Below are 17,387 nucleotides of genomic sequence, written 5' to 3'. Positions count from 1 at the left end.
TCTTGGATTTCGGAGCCATTGTGAGAGGAAGCGGGAATTCTTTCCTTGGATGTTCCCTTTCAAGATTTGAAAGCACGGTAACTCCCAATGGAGGAAAACGGCTGATTTAGAAGGGCGGAGTTGTCCACGTGGCCACGACTGCCCTCGAAAGGCGAAAACCCTAACGGACAGGAAACGGGGCCACGATCAAATTCGACGGCCCAGATCACCCTCAGTGCATCGAAGGGACCGAGATTAGCGTTTGAATCCGACGGTTGAGTCCGAGAACCACGGCCACGATACGTCGCAGGGCGAAACGCACGAAGATCGTGCTGTCAAGTCACGATCGCCACGATCCAATGTCTTAGCTGGGAAGCACGAGGCTCTATCAGCAGACACGTGGCTCATCTCCCGTCAGATCCGGTTCCGCCTACAAAAGGAAGGGTTTCGCCTGCAAATACTGGGCATAACCCCACGAGTCGCGCGAAAATTGGCTCTCAAAAACTAATTTCGCCTTGACGATGCATTCGCCCTCAAAGGTAAAATTACGAACAAAGCCAAAAGAATGACCTTGCTTAAACGGTTGAAACCCACGCCCCAGATGGCTAAGGGTTAGAGCAGAAATCTTAGCATTAAGCCTAAGAGAAACTGTTCGACAACTCATCATACTGAGGAGAATAGTATGGCTAGCCCGATTCAAACGGTAATCGGTAAAGGCACATCAAACCCGTTGATAGCTGAGGATTTGCTAAAAATCCTAAGAGAAATCGAAGGCACTTGCTTCGCCAACAATTTCTTCATTCAAAGTATTCCAGACCACACGCAAGCCAGTTCAGGTCTGAAAACTTTGAAGGGGGTCTTGTAGACGGTAAAAAATACCTCTATGGGTCTACAGGAAATTTGCCTACGAGAAGAGTTCGCACGCCCAGTTCTCTGGCACGGACCTAAACCGCGTAGACGTCGACTGTACTCAAGTCCAGGTTCGCCTAACGGTCGACTCGCCAGCATGAGTCAGGGTCGATCAGGATGGCGGAAATTCGCTCTTCGCTCAACTCGCCTGCCCGAGTTCGGAGTCGAATCCGCCAGCAAGCCCCAAAACCGTCAGTACAGCTGGGTATCCACTACCCCACGTGCTGAGATGGACCTTCCCATCTCTCTCGACCCGAAGGGAGAGAGAGCACAGTACCCCAGGACCGTCAAACGGCCGCTCGCAGTGCGCACAGCGCGAAGGGACTGGACAGGTGTCGAGTCAACCTGAGCATTCATAAATGCGACTCACCTCGGATGTCTGAGCCAAGAGCTGGATCCGCCGGCACTCGGCAAGCTGGCTAGACCCACTCGAGTACTGTACACCTACTTCACCGCCTCTCCTGACCGGAAAGGAGAAAGCGTCGTGCTCAAAGCACGCCGGGCGGTCACGCACAGTACAAGTGATCGGACAGACACTTCATCGATCTGCGAACTCATAAATGCGGTTCATTAATGCTGGTCAAATCCACTCGGATAGCAGTCGTTTGTTGCCTCACATACAAGAATGGGCCTTCCCATCGTAGGTGACAGGACATAGAACACAATCCCTGGAATGACCGTTCATGGTATCGAGGAACGGCGAGACGTCTCTGAAGAGGATGTGGTCACATCCCACAATTCAAGGAGAAGTCAAGCTGTCCTTCTTTCATTTAAAAACCCCTTCCAGCACGATGGAAGAGAGGTCGCAAAACTTGGAGGAAAAAGAGTTGAGACCAAGCTGTTAGCAAATCCTTGCATTACAGCACTTCTGCCTAGTTCCGGGCTCCGATCGCCGACGAACCAAGCAGACCCGAACTCCATTGCCCCGAGCTTCTACTGCGAACTGAAGCTCTCCAGCAACCTCATTCAAACGGTCCAAGGGAAGCAGACTCGACCCGACCATCGAGCGAAGCGTCCTATAGCCACCTAAAGTCCCCACACAAAAACAAAGAGGGCCTTCCCTCTGCTTCTGTTGTAAACATTTGATTTGTTAGTTTGTAATAAGCTTTCTTATAAATACAAACGAAACTCCTTTCTTCGGAAGAATCAAATTTTCACCCTACAGTATTATAACAACAGCAGCTCGAAGACAGTTTGGCTTCCACTAGGCCAAGGCGAGCATACAAGCAAGTTCAGAAGCTGGGGTCAGATCTACCTCTGAAACATTATAGGAAGGTAAATTTGGTTGAGTACGCACTCTCGATGGAGGATGATAAGCCGGTAACCTTTAAAGAAGCTATTCAGGATAGGAATAGTAAGAGCTGGTTAGCTACGATGAAGGAAGAAATAAAATCTCTCTGGAAGAACCAAACATGGGAGGTAGTCCCATTACCCGTAGGGAGGAAAACTATTGGTTGTAAGTGGGTGTATAAGAGAAAGGAGGATCCTTCCGAGCTTAGCGGTACAAGATACAAGACTAGACTAGTGGCTAAAGGGTTTGCACCAAGAGAGTGTGTGGACTATAATGAGATTTTTCTCCGGTGGTGAAACACACTTCTATTCGGGTGCTATTGAGTATTGTTTCTCATGATGATCTTGAGTTAGAATAACTCAATGTCAAAACAGTCTTCTTGTACAGAGACTTGGAGGAGGAAATCTATAAGCATCAGTCTGAGGGTTACAAGGTTGAAGATAAGAAGAATCATGTATGCCGCTTGAGGAAATTACTTTATGGATTCAAGCAATCTCCTCGACAGTGGTACAAACAATTTGACTCATTCATGCTAAAGCATGGGTTCTCCAGAAGTAATTATGACTATTGTGTCTACATTTGAAAGTTTCGTGGAGGTGATTATATCTATCTTCTTTTATATGTGGATGACAAGTTTATTGCTCCGAGAAGCAAGGTGGGGATAAATAGGTTAAAATCTTAACTTGATAAAGAGTTTGAGTTGAAGGATATGAGTGCTGCTAAAAAAATATTGGGTACTGAGATTAGAAGAGAGCGGACAAATCAGCGCTTATTCTTGAGTTAAAAGAGCTACATTGAGCGGGTTATCGCGAAGTTTGGGATACAAAGTGCTAAGTCAGTGGTGACTCCATTGGCCCCACACTTCAGGCTCTCATGAAAATAATCTCCTACTACAACGGAAGAAAAGGCACACATGAAGCGTGTACCTTATGCTAGTGTAGTTGACAATTTGATATACGTAATGATGTGTACACATCCAGATATTTCACAACGGTCAGTATTGTCAACAGGTTCATGGCGAATCCGAAAAATGCATATTGGGAAATCAGTAAAATGGGTCCTGAGGTACTTGAAGGGTATCGTTGATACGGGCTGTGATTTGGTGGAGATACGTGCCAGATTGATGCGTTTGTGAACTCGTGGAGACTATATGGAGACTATTCAGAACTACGGTTAACTTGATCCTGGTCAGAGGGTGCGTAGGTAGCCATGGTATAATGGTGCAGCTGATTTTGGCTTGGTTTGGTATTTCAGATCTCTCTTGTGATGCTCACAACATTCTTCTTGTGTTCGTCCAAAATTTAAGGTTTATCAAATGATGTATGAGGTGGAGAATTATGAACAACAGTATGCCGGCGCGTCGTGAGACACCAAAAGGTGTCTCGCCAGCCCGTGCGAGACACCTTTTGGTGTCACGTGCGGGTCTGAACAGCGGGTACTTGGGTCTTATTTTGGCCATGTTTCCTTGGTACAAATAGGAAATCCTTCCTAGGGTTTCTCAGAGAGTTTTCTGAGGTTTTAGGTGGCTGCAGAGAGATTTTTTTTAGATCTAAAAGGTGAGATCTTTATGAGAGAAAAGAGAGAGAACTTAGAGCGATTGTACAAGAAAGAGGTCAGTTTTCTTGGGTAAAACCGAACCCTCTTCTCTTTGGGATGAGCTTGCTGGTTGTGCAAGTCGTCGATGTTCTCATTCATAGTGGAATCTCCCTTCACCCCTCCTCGTGGACGTAGGCAAGTTTGCCGAACCACGTAAATCTCGTGTCTTTATTATTTTCTGTGTGTTGGCTATTACTTGTTGGTTTCCTCAATATTCAGATCTAGATCTGATATTGAGAAGAGTGTATATCTTACCTTGCTGAGATATATTACTTCTGTTCTTGTTTCCATCGCTAAACAGGAACATTGAGATTGGTTTGTGTTTTGTGAAAATAAAAGTCAGAACTTTTCTCTCAAGGTGATTCGCTTTGATCCGCGGCAAGGTGGGCATGTCGGCGACCCCCAACAATAAGAATAACCAATTAGTCATTCGCAAGAAGAAAGATGTGCTAGATTCTAAGATACAAATTTCAATTTTAGATATTGGAGTTAAAGTGTCCTATCTGCAAAGGCTGCAATATAGGGACCGCAGAGTGCCCACAGGCAAATTATTTTTTAGGAAAATTTCCCCCCTTCGACTCTGCAGTTTGGTTTTCTTTGTAGGATATTCGTTATATGATTTTTTCACACCAAAAGTATCACACCGAGGAATTGTTTATCGAACTATTTAAACAGTTCCAAGGATATCAAAATCACATGATAGCCAATAAAATTGAGATTGACATGTAAATACACATAGAAAAAGAAAGGGAGCGTGGGCGAACGCATTATTTGTGCATATCTTCATGATTTCCATCAGCAATCATTGCGAATTTACACCTCCTTGTCCCTTCGTGCGAAATTCATGATGGCATAAAGAGACTACATGTTTGCCTCCAATCCATCTACTTATAAATATGGTTAATAAGCTATCCACATAATTCAAGTATGCGCTTCAAAAATCTAAGATCTTCACGGTACCCAGCTTCTTTTCTCCGAGGGATACCTCAGAAAACTAAATCCAGTCTATTACTGGATTTAGTGATGAAGAGAAGGTAAGTTCCATCATACTAGCAACAAGTAGCCTCTATTTGTTGAAGTCATACTTTAATTGTTTCTTTATACCTTTTTAAAGTATTTTATTAGCACTTACGCCCTCTAACTGAATCTCGAATTGCTATATTTTACGCTCAATTTAGGGTCAACGTAGTTTTTTTCTCCGTTAAATTTAAGGTAAAAATCTGGTGATTCTCACGTGATATGCATTTTAACCGAATAGGAGAAATAATCTTGTCTAGAGATCAGGATGTTAATATATTTATTTTAGTGCTAAGAAAACAGTTGTGGGGTTGTACATACTATCATAGTGCAAGATTTTGTGGCTTTCGTCTTCGCAATTGATCCGTTTAAGACATGATGCAGGCGGGATAGGAGGAAATTTAGAGGCATCAAAGAGTTCAGATCAACAAAGAGAACAAGGGTGAGAGGAGGGCTGGAGATGGTGAATCTCAAGCTTTACTGCGAGAACAGAAGCATAATGGAGGAGAACAAGAGGCTGCGGGAAAAAGCTCTTCACCTTCAAGAAGAGAACCGAGCTTTGCTTTCTCGTTTACGTGCTACTGCTCAAGCGACTAGTGAGAGGGATTGAAGCCTTAATTAGCCTCTTTTAGCATGTCGAAGGATTCACTTTTCTTCTAAGTGAAAAATATATGTATCCTACATGTTCGTGTATGGCTACGGTGCAATAAAAATGTAACTGACGGTGAGTAATGGCTTTTGTTTCAAAGATATAGCCAGCAGATGACTGCTAATTTAAAAGATTTGGTTGAGTTGAGGTGTTCTTGCCTAATTACGGCCATGGGCTCCATGGCTTTATTGCCAGAAGGAACTAATTAAGCGAGTAAGACTTATGGAGACATTATTGAGGATCTTGTTCAATTGACAGCTGATACTTCCAAGGGTTGGCTGTGTCAATTGAAAGCACTCCTTGCTTTTATATTATTCATTAACCTTCCAATACAGAATAAGTACGCGTTGTATATGCTCCATGTGCATTTGAAATATAGATCCTAACCCTAATCTACATTTCTCAAAACTACGAGCAAGACCGCAAGGATGCGGTGTATATCAATTTTTTTTTCATGCTGCAAACATCTGGAACTGGTGATTAAATGATTTTACTAACAATGCTGTATATCAAATTATTTCACGCTGTGAACATCTAGAACTTGTTGGAGTTATAATAAATGTAACTTAAAACTTGACATTGTAGTGGGAAAGTTTAGTCCCACATAGGAAATAGAATAGGAAGGAAGGGTGTTTATAAGCATTTCTCTTCTCTCTTAGGCCTAGAAGAAAATAAGGGTTATGCTCTACACCACACATGCGCGCGTCGCCCTTGCCGGGCTCGGGCTCGGGTGTCGTGCGCACAAATGCAGCTCCGGATTGAGGGGCTCTTAACCTGCTAAATTTTTATTTTTTGCTAATTGGAACAATTAAAACGTGTTAAGCAATTAAAACGAGCTAAGCAATTAAAACTTGTTAATCATTTGGCTGCGAAAATGAAAACGACTAGCTAAATAAATGGGCGGGATTTGTGGATAACGTTTGTTTTTCCTCTATAAAAACCAACACCTGCGAGGGCTATTGACATTGAATCAAAAACGAGTTTCTCTTCTTTTCTTCTCTTCATAACAAAGTTTTCTTGTTGTTATACGCTGTTCCCTGAAAGTCGTGAACAGTTCGTAGAGCCTTCTTAAAGCTCGTGTCGACGAGAAGGAGGTCGCCTGACCGAGTGTCGTCGTATCTCCAAGATCCATTGCCATGTAGCCCTGATCGAGAGGGGGCACTTAGATTCTTGGGAGAGTGCTTTGTGCACGTTTCGATCATCAGACCGTATTTCTAACCTTTACTTATTCTCATTTGAATTATTTCTTATATCCGTGTTATAATAGTAACCCATCATTATCTGATAATTATTAACTGTTCAAACTAATTTTCGTTTTTATCTAAACAGCTAATATTCTTAACAGAACTGGTGGCTGAATTATTTCCCTTAAGAACAAATCTACGGTTTTATCATACCTTAGTCACTCTCCCAACACCACAGCACTCTACATTGGATATTGCGCCTCCTGACTAAAACATATATAGAATCTGTTATCATTCGTTGCATAGTGATAAGGTCTTCCTGGTAGGTAAACGAGTCTTGAACAGAGGCTAGAAACCGAATTAATTAATTCAGACACTTAGGCTTATTTATTACATATTTTCCCTCCCTTTTTTTCCAAAGTTCATTACTAAACATGGATAATACAAATACGTAACAGCAGTTACATACTCTTCAACATGACCAATTAAATGAAAGACCCGTGTAAAAGTCGTATTAATTGTTCAGCAGAGCATGCTTAGTATTCCTCAATTCATCAATGTGGATATATTTTCCTTAGATCTGCAATTCATTGCTTAGTCCTTCTCAATCCATCTTGGGATCATATTCCTCAGGACTGCAATCCATTGCACTTGGTACGGCATCATCGTGCCCTTCGAATACTTAACAGTGGATGGTTGTAGGGAGGGCAATAAAGGAAAAATATGCTTTTGAATGTGAAAAGCTATGTGCTGAGAGCAATGAGATCTCTACTACTGCATGATTGCATGGAGAAATCAAGTTAAAAAGAAATGATTTTGATTTTGACGACTGCAAAAGGGACAATGATGGCTTCTGGTGTTAGTGTTGAAGGTAGCAATAGTGATTGTGGAGCTGGCAGTGGCAAGGACAAAAACGATTGTGATGACAAACAACCTCAGGCATTAAATTGCTAACCATACGACCAGGGCCGGATCTGAGATTTTAGGGGCCCTGTGCGAAAAGTAAACACAGGGCCTTTCTCTATATACAAAATATCAATAAATTCCAATTCGAATCCCTAAAATGCTAAGGAACAAAATATTACTGATCAGACATTAAAATATTACCTGATTTTTTGCATATGTATAGTCTTTAACATACTTTTCAAGTGCTATTGTCCATTCTTCATCTCTTTGGTCACCTGAATATTATCGATAAGATAAATGCATGTAATCCCACATTAATAAAGCTTTCCAATAGAGCAAATAGTCCACAATAAGAAATACTTGCATATTATGTTTCTCTTGTATCTGTGCTTACCTTCATAAGAGATATCGAAGCCTTTAGCATATAAAGTATCATCGAAAAATTGTCCTCCTTGCATTTTTAGCTGCAAAATCACTAATTAAGCCCTTAACATCAATTTTATCAATAAAATCATTTTCAATAGATATCAAAGCTAGTCCATTTAGTCTTTCTTGTGACATGGTCGATCTCAAATAAGATTTTAATAATTTTAATTTTGAAAAACTTCTTTCTGCAGATGCGACTGTAACAGGTATAGTCAATAATATTCTATAAGCAATACATGCATTTGGAAAACAATTTCGTATTTTTAAGAAATTCAGTATATCAATAGCCATCTTTGTTTCTTTTGGTAAAATATTTCGTTAGATTTTTAGTTCTCCAAATAAGAACTAAAAATCTTTCTCATCAAGATCAGAAAATGTTTTATATTTTAGAACAATTTCAAGATTATCACAACATGCTTTCAAATTATTATCATCTAATGAGTTTAACTTTTCTGAACCAAACAAAAATCCAAAAATATCTTCATATGCTTTATATTGCTCAAACCTTTTCTTTAGTGAACCAATAGCTTGATCTACAATATACAAAAAATAATTGATTCTAAAAGATTCTTCAGCTGATTGTGTTGTCTCCTCATTAACATTCTCATCAAATTGTCTTTTTCTACGGATTTGACGTTTTACTTGAAATACAGAATCAATTTCCATTTCAGTAGCAATTTCTTTAGCAATTGTCATAGCTTGTGTGAACCCAACTTCTCTATAGTCCTCAAAAAACCTAATCAATCCTTTTACTTGATCCATAGCAATATCAATAAGCATGTCTTTAGATTGTAAATATTTGCTAATTAAGTTAACAGCAAACAATATATCATACCAAATAATCATACTTAATAAAAATTCAAAATTTCCAATTCCATGTGTTGCTAAAGAATCTGCTTCACTTCTTATTTTGGAGTCATTATCAGTTTCTGCTAACTGAAGTAGTGCTTCTCTTATTTCAAACGTTTGGAATCTAATTGCTTTAACGCTTTCAATATGGCTTTCCCAACGTGTAGTTGACAATGGCTTCACAGTTAAACCTTTTACATTATTTATCAAAATTTGCCATCGCTTTGTTGAGTGAGAAAATAATGTATAAATGCGTTGTATCACTCCAAAAAAGTCTTTTGCTTTACCACAACAATTTGCCATGTCACAAAGTGTTAAATTAAGACTATGACAACCACAAGGCGTGTATAATGCTCTAGGATTTATTTCAAGTACTTTTTTTTGTACACCTTGGTGTCTCCCTTTCATATTAGACCCATTATCATACCCTTGACCTCGTACATTATCAATATCAAGATTAAGAGCTTTTAGCATATTTTGCAATTCTTCAAAAAGTCCTTGTCCAGATGTATCATTTACTTTTAAAAATTCTATAAAAAATTCTTCTATTTTTATCGGGCTTGTAGAAATATCGACACATCGTAATATTAAAGTCATTTGTTCTTGGTGACTAGCATCCGGAGTGCAATCAAGTATTACTGAAAAATATTTAGCTTCTTTAATTTTTTGAACTATTGCACATTTGATTTTAGAAGCTAACATACTTATCAATTCATTTTGAATGCTATGACCAAGATAATGATAATGAATTTCACCATGGTCAATACGTCGAACATGTTCTTGCATTACCGGATCCTATTTTGTAATCATTTCAATTAGGCCTAAAAAATTTTCATTATTATTTTGATAAATTCTCTCATTTGTTCCTCGAAATGCCAAGTTATGTTTAGCAAGATATTTAACAACAGAAATTATTCTTTGTAATACTTTCTTCCAATGTTCCTTCTCTTTATTAATTTGCTCTTGAATATTTTTATCGATTGTTTTATTATTCTTTAATCTTATGCGTAAATCAAGCCAAGTACTCATGTTAATGATGTGCTCATTAGTTGTTTCATGTTCTTTAAGCCTAACACTAAGATGCATCCAATCATTAAATCCTTCATTTATTAAAGAACTTTTCTTAAAACCATTTTTAAACAATTTACAACAAAAACAGAATACTTTATCGATATCCTTTGAATAAACTAACCATTCCCTATCACATTTCTCTCCATTTGATAAATGTCTAGTGTAAAATGCCGAAGAAAAACATCTTCCTAATTTATCTTTAGGACCTTTTTCGACTAATAGATCTCTTATAGGGCCATTTTCCACTAATATATCTCTAGATTTTGTGTCCAAATTATCCCAAGTTCTTGGATCATAAATATTCAAATTCATGAGCATGGACTGATTAGGTTGTTCATTGTCTAAAATATTTTCATTCTCATTTTCATTTTCATTGTCAATATCAATTTCATTTTGATTCAGATTCTCATTTTTACTTTCATTTTTATTTTTATTTTCATTTTGATTCTCATTTTCATTATCATTTTCATTATGATTTTCATTTTCATTTTGATTCTCATTTTCATTATCATTTTCATTATGATTCAAATTTTCATTCGCATACTCATTCAGGCCCAAATCATTAATATTATCATTTTCAATTGAATTTTCAACTAAATCTTGTGTTTCTCTAACAATAAATTTATCAAGCGCTCCACTTTGAGTTTGGACAAATTGTTCAATTTTTCTTTTTTTCTTGCGTTTATCATATCCAGATGGATACTTTCTTGGAGGCATTTCTATAATAAAACAAAAAATATCACAATCAAATTGAAAGAAGTTAAAAGATTCGGAACAATACAACCTTAAGAATCTGCTCCGGCTGAAGAATACAAAGCAGCAGCACGAGTCACGACACTACGGCAACGGCAGCACCGAAAATGTAAGACCCACTTGGCCGCTTGGATCTCCTGCAATACAAGAAATCAAATCTCAAATCAGCAACAAAACCCTAAAAATCACAAGTTCACAACAGAAAAAATTATAAAAATAAAAAAAATGAGGAGGATGGGGACCGGACTGGATTTGGAGGACCGAGGATGGATGGGGTCCTGGGGACTGCGATTTCGGAGGCCGGAGGCGAATGATTGCGGCTGCCTCGCCCCTCGCCGGCGTGCCCCGTGGGCAAGAGCCGGAGAGGAACTCGCTAAGACTTAGAGAGGATCCGATGGAGGTCGGCCGAATATTTGGGCTCCTCCCGCCTCGCCTAGGCGGCGGTTGCCACTGTGGAGCGAAGAGCCAAGACGAGACTCATGTCACTCAGGCCCCAGAGTTTGGATTTGGTAATTGGTCCGCGGGAGCAAGAGCCGAGAGGAGGGACTCCTCCACTCAGGCCTAAGCCGCAGAACTAGAGAGAAGAGAAGGTGGCCTGGCGGGGGCGGTGGGGGAGATTTGGTCGCTGGCGCTATGCGTGAGAAATGAGAATAGGTTAGGAATTGGGGGTGATGCTGTGTTTTTGAAAGAAGAATTTTGAATAGAGGGTTGAGATTAATCTGAGTGTAAAATAGACGGTTCATATTTTTTCTTTATATATATAAATATACTTATACAAAAAAAAATTGGGGGCCCCCAAAAATTGGGGGCCCTGAGCGGGCGCTCACCTGGATCCGCCTCAGATCCGGCCCTGCATACGACTATCTACTTGACTATATACGATATTGTCCGGATACAATGGAATAAATATGATTTGAACACAATTTGCTTCAAAGCCAAAACAGGGCGAGATGCCCTATTCAAAAACCTCATTAAATAAACACTAACATTACCCAAACTAAGTGAGACTAAGTGTAGTCATTATCAAAAAGTTCATACCTCTGAGTAGGAAGCAAACTAATGTCATCATCCACAACATAAGTCATAAATGTTTGATAAAAAATAAACTTAACCCAGGCTTAAAAAAGGATGAGCTAGAGAAAACAGAGTACATATACAGAGTTTTGAGCTAGCACATAGCTTGCGAGACATAACATAATTACAACTAAAAAAAATGTTTAGGAGGGTATATGGAAACCGTAAAATCAAAAGATAAAACACGAAGCAGTCCTCAGAAAGTTTCACTACCTTGCGCTTCATCGTCTCTCATTAGTAGGGCTGAAGCTCCTTGTCCTCCACTAGCTCTCTTAACGTTGAAGCTGTGGAAATGGTGAAAATATTAGTAAAGTTCAAGAAATTGGAAGCGGAAAGGAATTTGGGTGCTTGCTGGTCGACCGCGAGCTTTGACGCGGTCGACCGCAAACGTGCATAAGTACAGGGTAGTTTCTGGAGTTCTGGTCGGTCGACCGCGATGTTAGGTCCGGTCGACCGCGATGTTAGGTCCGGTCGACCGCTAAACCTTGTAATGATTTTCTGGATTCTATCGTTTTGTCCGGTCGACCGCAAGCTTTGGCCTGGACTTTATTTTCTGTTCTGATTAGGTTTGTATTTTGATATATATTAAAACACGATTTTAGGGTTTTGTTAATCAGAGATTTGAGATTGTACTGAGCATATTAAGAGAGAGAACTTATGAGCAAGTTGAGAGATTTGGTTTAGGGTTTATTTAAGTGATTTTGTAAGATTGTAACCCTTTGTACTCTCCTTGATTTAGTGGAATCTCCCCATCTTCTTCCCGTGGACGTAGGCAAATTGCCGAACCACGTATATCTCTGTGTTTGGTTTGATTTGTCGTACTTTGGATTAGATTGTGCTCGTGTTTGGTTTGGTAACTTTTCTCTTATGGTTAGGAGATCTATTTTGGAATCCATTCCAGGGTTCAGTTGGGTAACCTCTAAATTCTATCAAGTTTGATTTTCTTCTACAATTTAGAGTTTGTGAGTATTGGTGAAGAAGTTGGTGAAAGAAGGAAGATGGTGGGTACAGTTCAAGTTGGTTTTTAGAACACTAAAATTATTGTGGTTAAATATGACAGCAAGATCAATTTTGGTTTGTGGATGAGCGACATACAACATACGCTCAATGCTCAGAATTTGGAGGAGACCATCATGGTCCATGAGAGGCCACTAAAAAATAAAGAGGCGGTATAAAAAAAATGAATAGGAATACTTGTAGGGTTATCAGGTCCTGTTTGGAACAGGAGCTGAAATATGATATGATTAGGGTGACGTCTACAATGGATATGGGAAATTCTCAATAACAAGTACCTTACGAAGTGTGTTAAGAACAGATTGCACTTGCTATGTAGGTTATTCAGATTTTAGATGTCTAGGGGCACTTCACTAGCAGTTCATGTGAACAACTACACTAAGTTGTTTTCGGACTTGGCGAATGTTGATGAGAAGATATCAGATGACTACAAGGTAATTATTTTGTTAGGCTCCTTACCGGATGAGGAGTATGATACCTTTGTGCTTACTGTTGAACTGGAGATCTTCTATCATTTATAGTAAAGTGACTAACGCTTTGAAGAACTATGATTTGAGGAGGAAGGACAAGGAGACTTCTCACACTAGTACTTCAGTAGAGGTCTTGTCGACGAGAGGTAGAAGCCCATATCTGAGAAGTGGCAATAGCGGCAGGTCAAAGTCAAGAGGCCATCACCAGCTAGGAAAGAACCAATTTGCATTCTGTAAAGAGCAAGAACATTAGAAGAGAGACTGTCCAAAGATCAAGGAGAAGGAGAATAGCAAGAAGAAGGGCCCGAAGGCCAATGAGGTGAATGTTGCGAGAGGCGATGATTCTAATGATTCGAGCTTTTCTTTACTGATTACTCTAGAGGTGAACCACTTGGACGCATCAGATTAGATGCTTGATTTTGGTACTACTTATCATGTTACTCCTAGACGAGATTGGTTTTTATCATTTGAGAGACTCGATGGGGGTGTTGTTGTTATGGGAAATGATCAATCCTGTGGTATTTGTGGGATAGGTATCGTGAGGATTCTGATGCACGATAGAGTCGTCCGTGAATTGAAGGATGTAATATTTGTTCCTCAGTTGAAGAAGAATCTTATCTCAGTTGGAGCTTTGGGGGCGATGAGATTCAAGGTGACCTTTGAAGATGTTGTAGCAAAGTTTACTAAGGGATCTTTGATGGTGATGAAGGGAGTCCACAGTCAGAGCTTATATTATTCAAAGGGGAGCACTGCGATTGGCCAGGTAGCTTCAGTTATTTCAGAGGGGGACATGTGTAGACTTTGGCACTACAGGTTTGGACACACAGAGAGAAGTTACTACAGGTGCTGTGCAAGCAAGGACTATTGAAGGGAGCCAAGAGTGAAAAGGTTGAGTTCTGTGAGCACCGTGTTCTTAGAACGAAGACGAAGGTGAAGTTTGGGACTGCTATTCATAAGACGAGAGGTATCCTGGTTTACGTGCACACTGATGTTTGGGGTCCTACCAAGACTACATCACTTGGTGGTCGACATTAGTTCGTCACGTTCGTTGATGACCATTCTAGGCATCGTTGGGTGTACATCATAACAAAGAAGAATAAAGTCCTAGATATATTTGTGGAGTGGAAGAAGAGGTTGGAACTACAGACTGGGAGAAAGATCAAGACGTTACGATCTGACAATAGTGGTGAGTACACATCAGATCTCTTTCAACAGCTATGTCGAGACTAGGGCATAGAGAGGTACTTCATAGTTAGTCATACACTACAATAGAATGGGGTAACAGAGAGGTTAAATCGGTATTTGCTGGAGAAGATCTGAGTTTATTGCGCATAGTAGTTTGGAGAAGATCTTTTGGGCTGAGGAACTTTCATATGTAAGCCACCTCATTAACAGGTTGTCTTCATCTGTGATTGAGGGGAAGACCCCTATGAAGATGTGGTCAGGAGAGCCAGCACATGACTATGACCAGCTCAAGGTATTTGGGTGCCCTGTATATTATCATGTTAAGACTGATAAGTTGGAACCTCGAGTAAGAAAGACCATATTTGTAGGATTCAAATGTGGTGTCACGTGATACAAGCTATGAGATCCAGTTGATAGGAAGATTGTGCTGAGTAGAGATGTCACGTTAGATGAGGCTTCTAGCTTGAAGCTTCCCAGCTCTCATCAGGTGGAGAGCGACCCGACAGAGGAGATATCGCAGGTGGTGGATATCGAATAGTTCCATATTATCTAGATGGTACAGTATCCATTAAAGTACTGTCTGAGGTGACTCCAGGCGAGCACGGTGACAATGAGGAGAATACAGGTACAGATGTGAAGAATCAGGAACTGATAGATCAGGTTTAGGATTCTATTACGGTTCAAAGATAGAGGAGAGACATACAGATGCCACCATGGTATACTGACACAGTAGTTACTTATGCACTTCTGATAGAGAGTATTGACGAGTTAGTGCCTACAACATTCAAAGAGGTCGAGCAGAGTTCGGAGGTTGATTTATGATAGGTAGCTATATAGGAGGAGATGGAGTTTCTTCATAAGAACGATACATGGGAGCTTATTGAGCTTCCACAGGGGCAGAAGGCAATTGGTTGCAAGTGAGTATACACGAAGAAGGAGGGCATTGAAGGCACTCCAATAAGGTTCAAGTCTAGGTTGGTTGCGAAAGGCTATGCACAGGAGGAAGGTAATGATAATAATGAGGTTTTCTCTCTAGTGGTACAAAGCACTCTTCGATTTGAATTTTGCTAGATTTGGTGGCACAATATGGATTGGAGTTAAATCAGTTAGATGTAAAGACGATATCTTTTCATGGTGATCTTGATGAAGAAATATATATGACTCAGCCATTGGGATTTCGAGCTGTAGGGAAGGATAAGTTGGTTTGTAGATTGAAGAAATCGTTATACGGTTTGAAATAGTCTCCTCGATAGTGGTATAGGCGATTCGATGGATTTATGATCGGACATTCGTACACTCGGAGCCAGTTTAATCCTTGCGTGTATTTTCATAAGTTGAAATGAGGTGTGTATATTTATTTATTGCTTTATATCGATGACATGTTGGTTGCCTCCATTTCCAAGTCTGCTACAGATGAGTTGAATGCACAACTTTCAAGGGAGTATGAGATGAAAGATATGAGTGAGTCAAAGTGTATTTTGGGGATAACGATTGGCAGAAACAAAGAGAAAGGCAGAATTTATTTGACATAGGTGGCTTATTTGAAAAAGGTTCTATAGCGGTTTAATGTTAACATGGATACAAAGTCAGTCAGTACCTTTGGGAGCCCATTTGAAGCTTTTAGCTAACCTTTTACCAAAGACAGTTGAAGATAGAGAGTTGATGTCAAAGACTCCATATGCGAGCATGGTTAGGAGATTAGTGTTCACGATGGTATATATGAGCCCAGATTTGTCACAGGCGGTGAGCATAGTTTCGAGATATATGCACGATCTAGGAGTGGGTCATTGGGATGCCGTGAGATGGATTTTGAGGTACGTTCAATGTTGGTTTGATTTATGAGTAGGACACTAGAGGTGGGCAGTTGTGTATTGATTATGTTGATTCGGATTATGTCGGGAATTTGGATAAGCGCTAGTCTACTACAGGGTATGTGTTCACTTTGACCCATGCACCGATTTGCTAGAGATGTACCTTACAGTCTACGGTGGCTTTATCGATGATGGAGGCAGAGTATATGGCGATAATAGAGGCTGTGAAGGAGGCTATTTAGCTTCGGGGGCTTTTGGAGGAACTTGGTATATCGCCACGGTCCATCACTATTCATTATGATAGCATGCGTGCTATCTATTTGGCAAAGAGTCAAGTTTTTTATGTGAGGACGAAGCACATTAATGTTCATTATCACTTCGTTTAGGATGTTATTGAAGATGGCCATGTGAAAATTATAAAGGTCCACATGAAGGATAATCCGACGGATATGCTCACAAACGTGGTTCCGAGCAACAAGTTTGATCATTGTCGAAACTTGTTATATATTCATGATTATTGAGGCTTTTAACAGACATTTGGATGAACTATGGATGGCTTGATCCCTTAGGAGAGGGAGGACGTTTGTTTGGTATTGGTGTCAGCTTAGTTTTCGAAAAACTTCACTGAGATGTAGAATTGTAGAAATGACGAAAATATTGGTAAAGTTCGGGAAATTTAAAGCGGAAATGAATTTGGGTGCTTGCCGATCGATCGCGAGCTTTAGAATGGTCGATCGTAAACATGCATGAGTACAGGGTAGTTTCTGGAGTTCTGGTCGGTCGACCACGAGGTTAGATCCAATCGATCGCCAAACCCTGTAATGATTTTCTAGATTCTATCGTTTTGTCCGGTCAACCACGAGCTTTAGCGTGGTCGACCGTGAGCTTTGGCGTGGTCGACAGCCAATTAGGTTTGGGCCTAGGTTTTTTTTTTCCTATTCTGATTTGGTTTATGTTTTGATATATATTAAAAAACGATTTTAGGGTTTTATTAATCAGAGATTTGAAAATGTACTGAGTATATTGAGAGGGAAAACATATGAGCAAGTTGAGAGATTTGGTTTAGGATTTATTTGAGTGATTTTGTGGGATTGTAACCCTTTGTACTCTTATTGATTTAGTGGAATCTCCCCATCCTCTCCCTGTGGACGTATGCAAATTGCCAAACCACGTATATCTCCGTGTTTGGTTTGATTTGTCGTA

The 17,387-nt window shown here is 40.0% G+C and overlaps 1 protein-coding gene and 1 pseudogene across 1 annotated transcript; one reads left to right on the top strand and one right to left on the bottom strand.

The window, feature by feature from the left end:
* Positions 4,683–5,588, top strand: LOC109849017 (protein LITTLE ZIPPER 1-like). Its single transcript, XM_020418784.1, has 2 exons — positions 4,683–4,809; positions 5,177–5,588. Exons 1-2 carry the CDS (start codon positions 4,703–4,705, stop codon positions 5,400–5,402), a joined length of 333 nt encoding a protein of 110 aa, XP_020274373.1. The 5' UTR covers positions 4,683–4,702; the 3' UTR covers positions 5,403–5,588.
* LOC109847577 lies at positions 7,836–10,189 on the bottom strand (annotated as a pseudogene).

The sequence above is a fragment of the Asparagus officinalis genome, chromosome 7 (assembly GCF_001876935.1).
Source record: "Asparagus officinalis chromosome 7, Aspof.V1, whole genome shotgun sequence".
Taxonomy (NCBI): domain Eukaryota; kingdom Viridiplantae; phylum Streptophyta; class Magnoliopsida; order Asparagales; family Asparagaceae; genus Asparagus; species Asparagus officinalis.
Note: the sequence above shows the minus strand (reverse complement) of the source record. Positions and strands in the feature narration are given on the sequence as shown.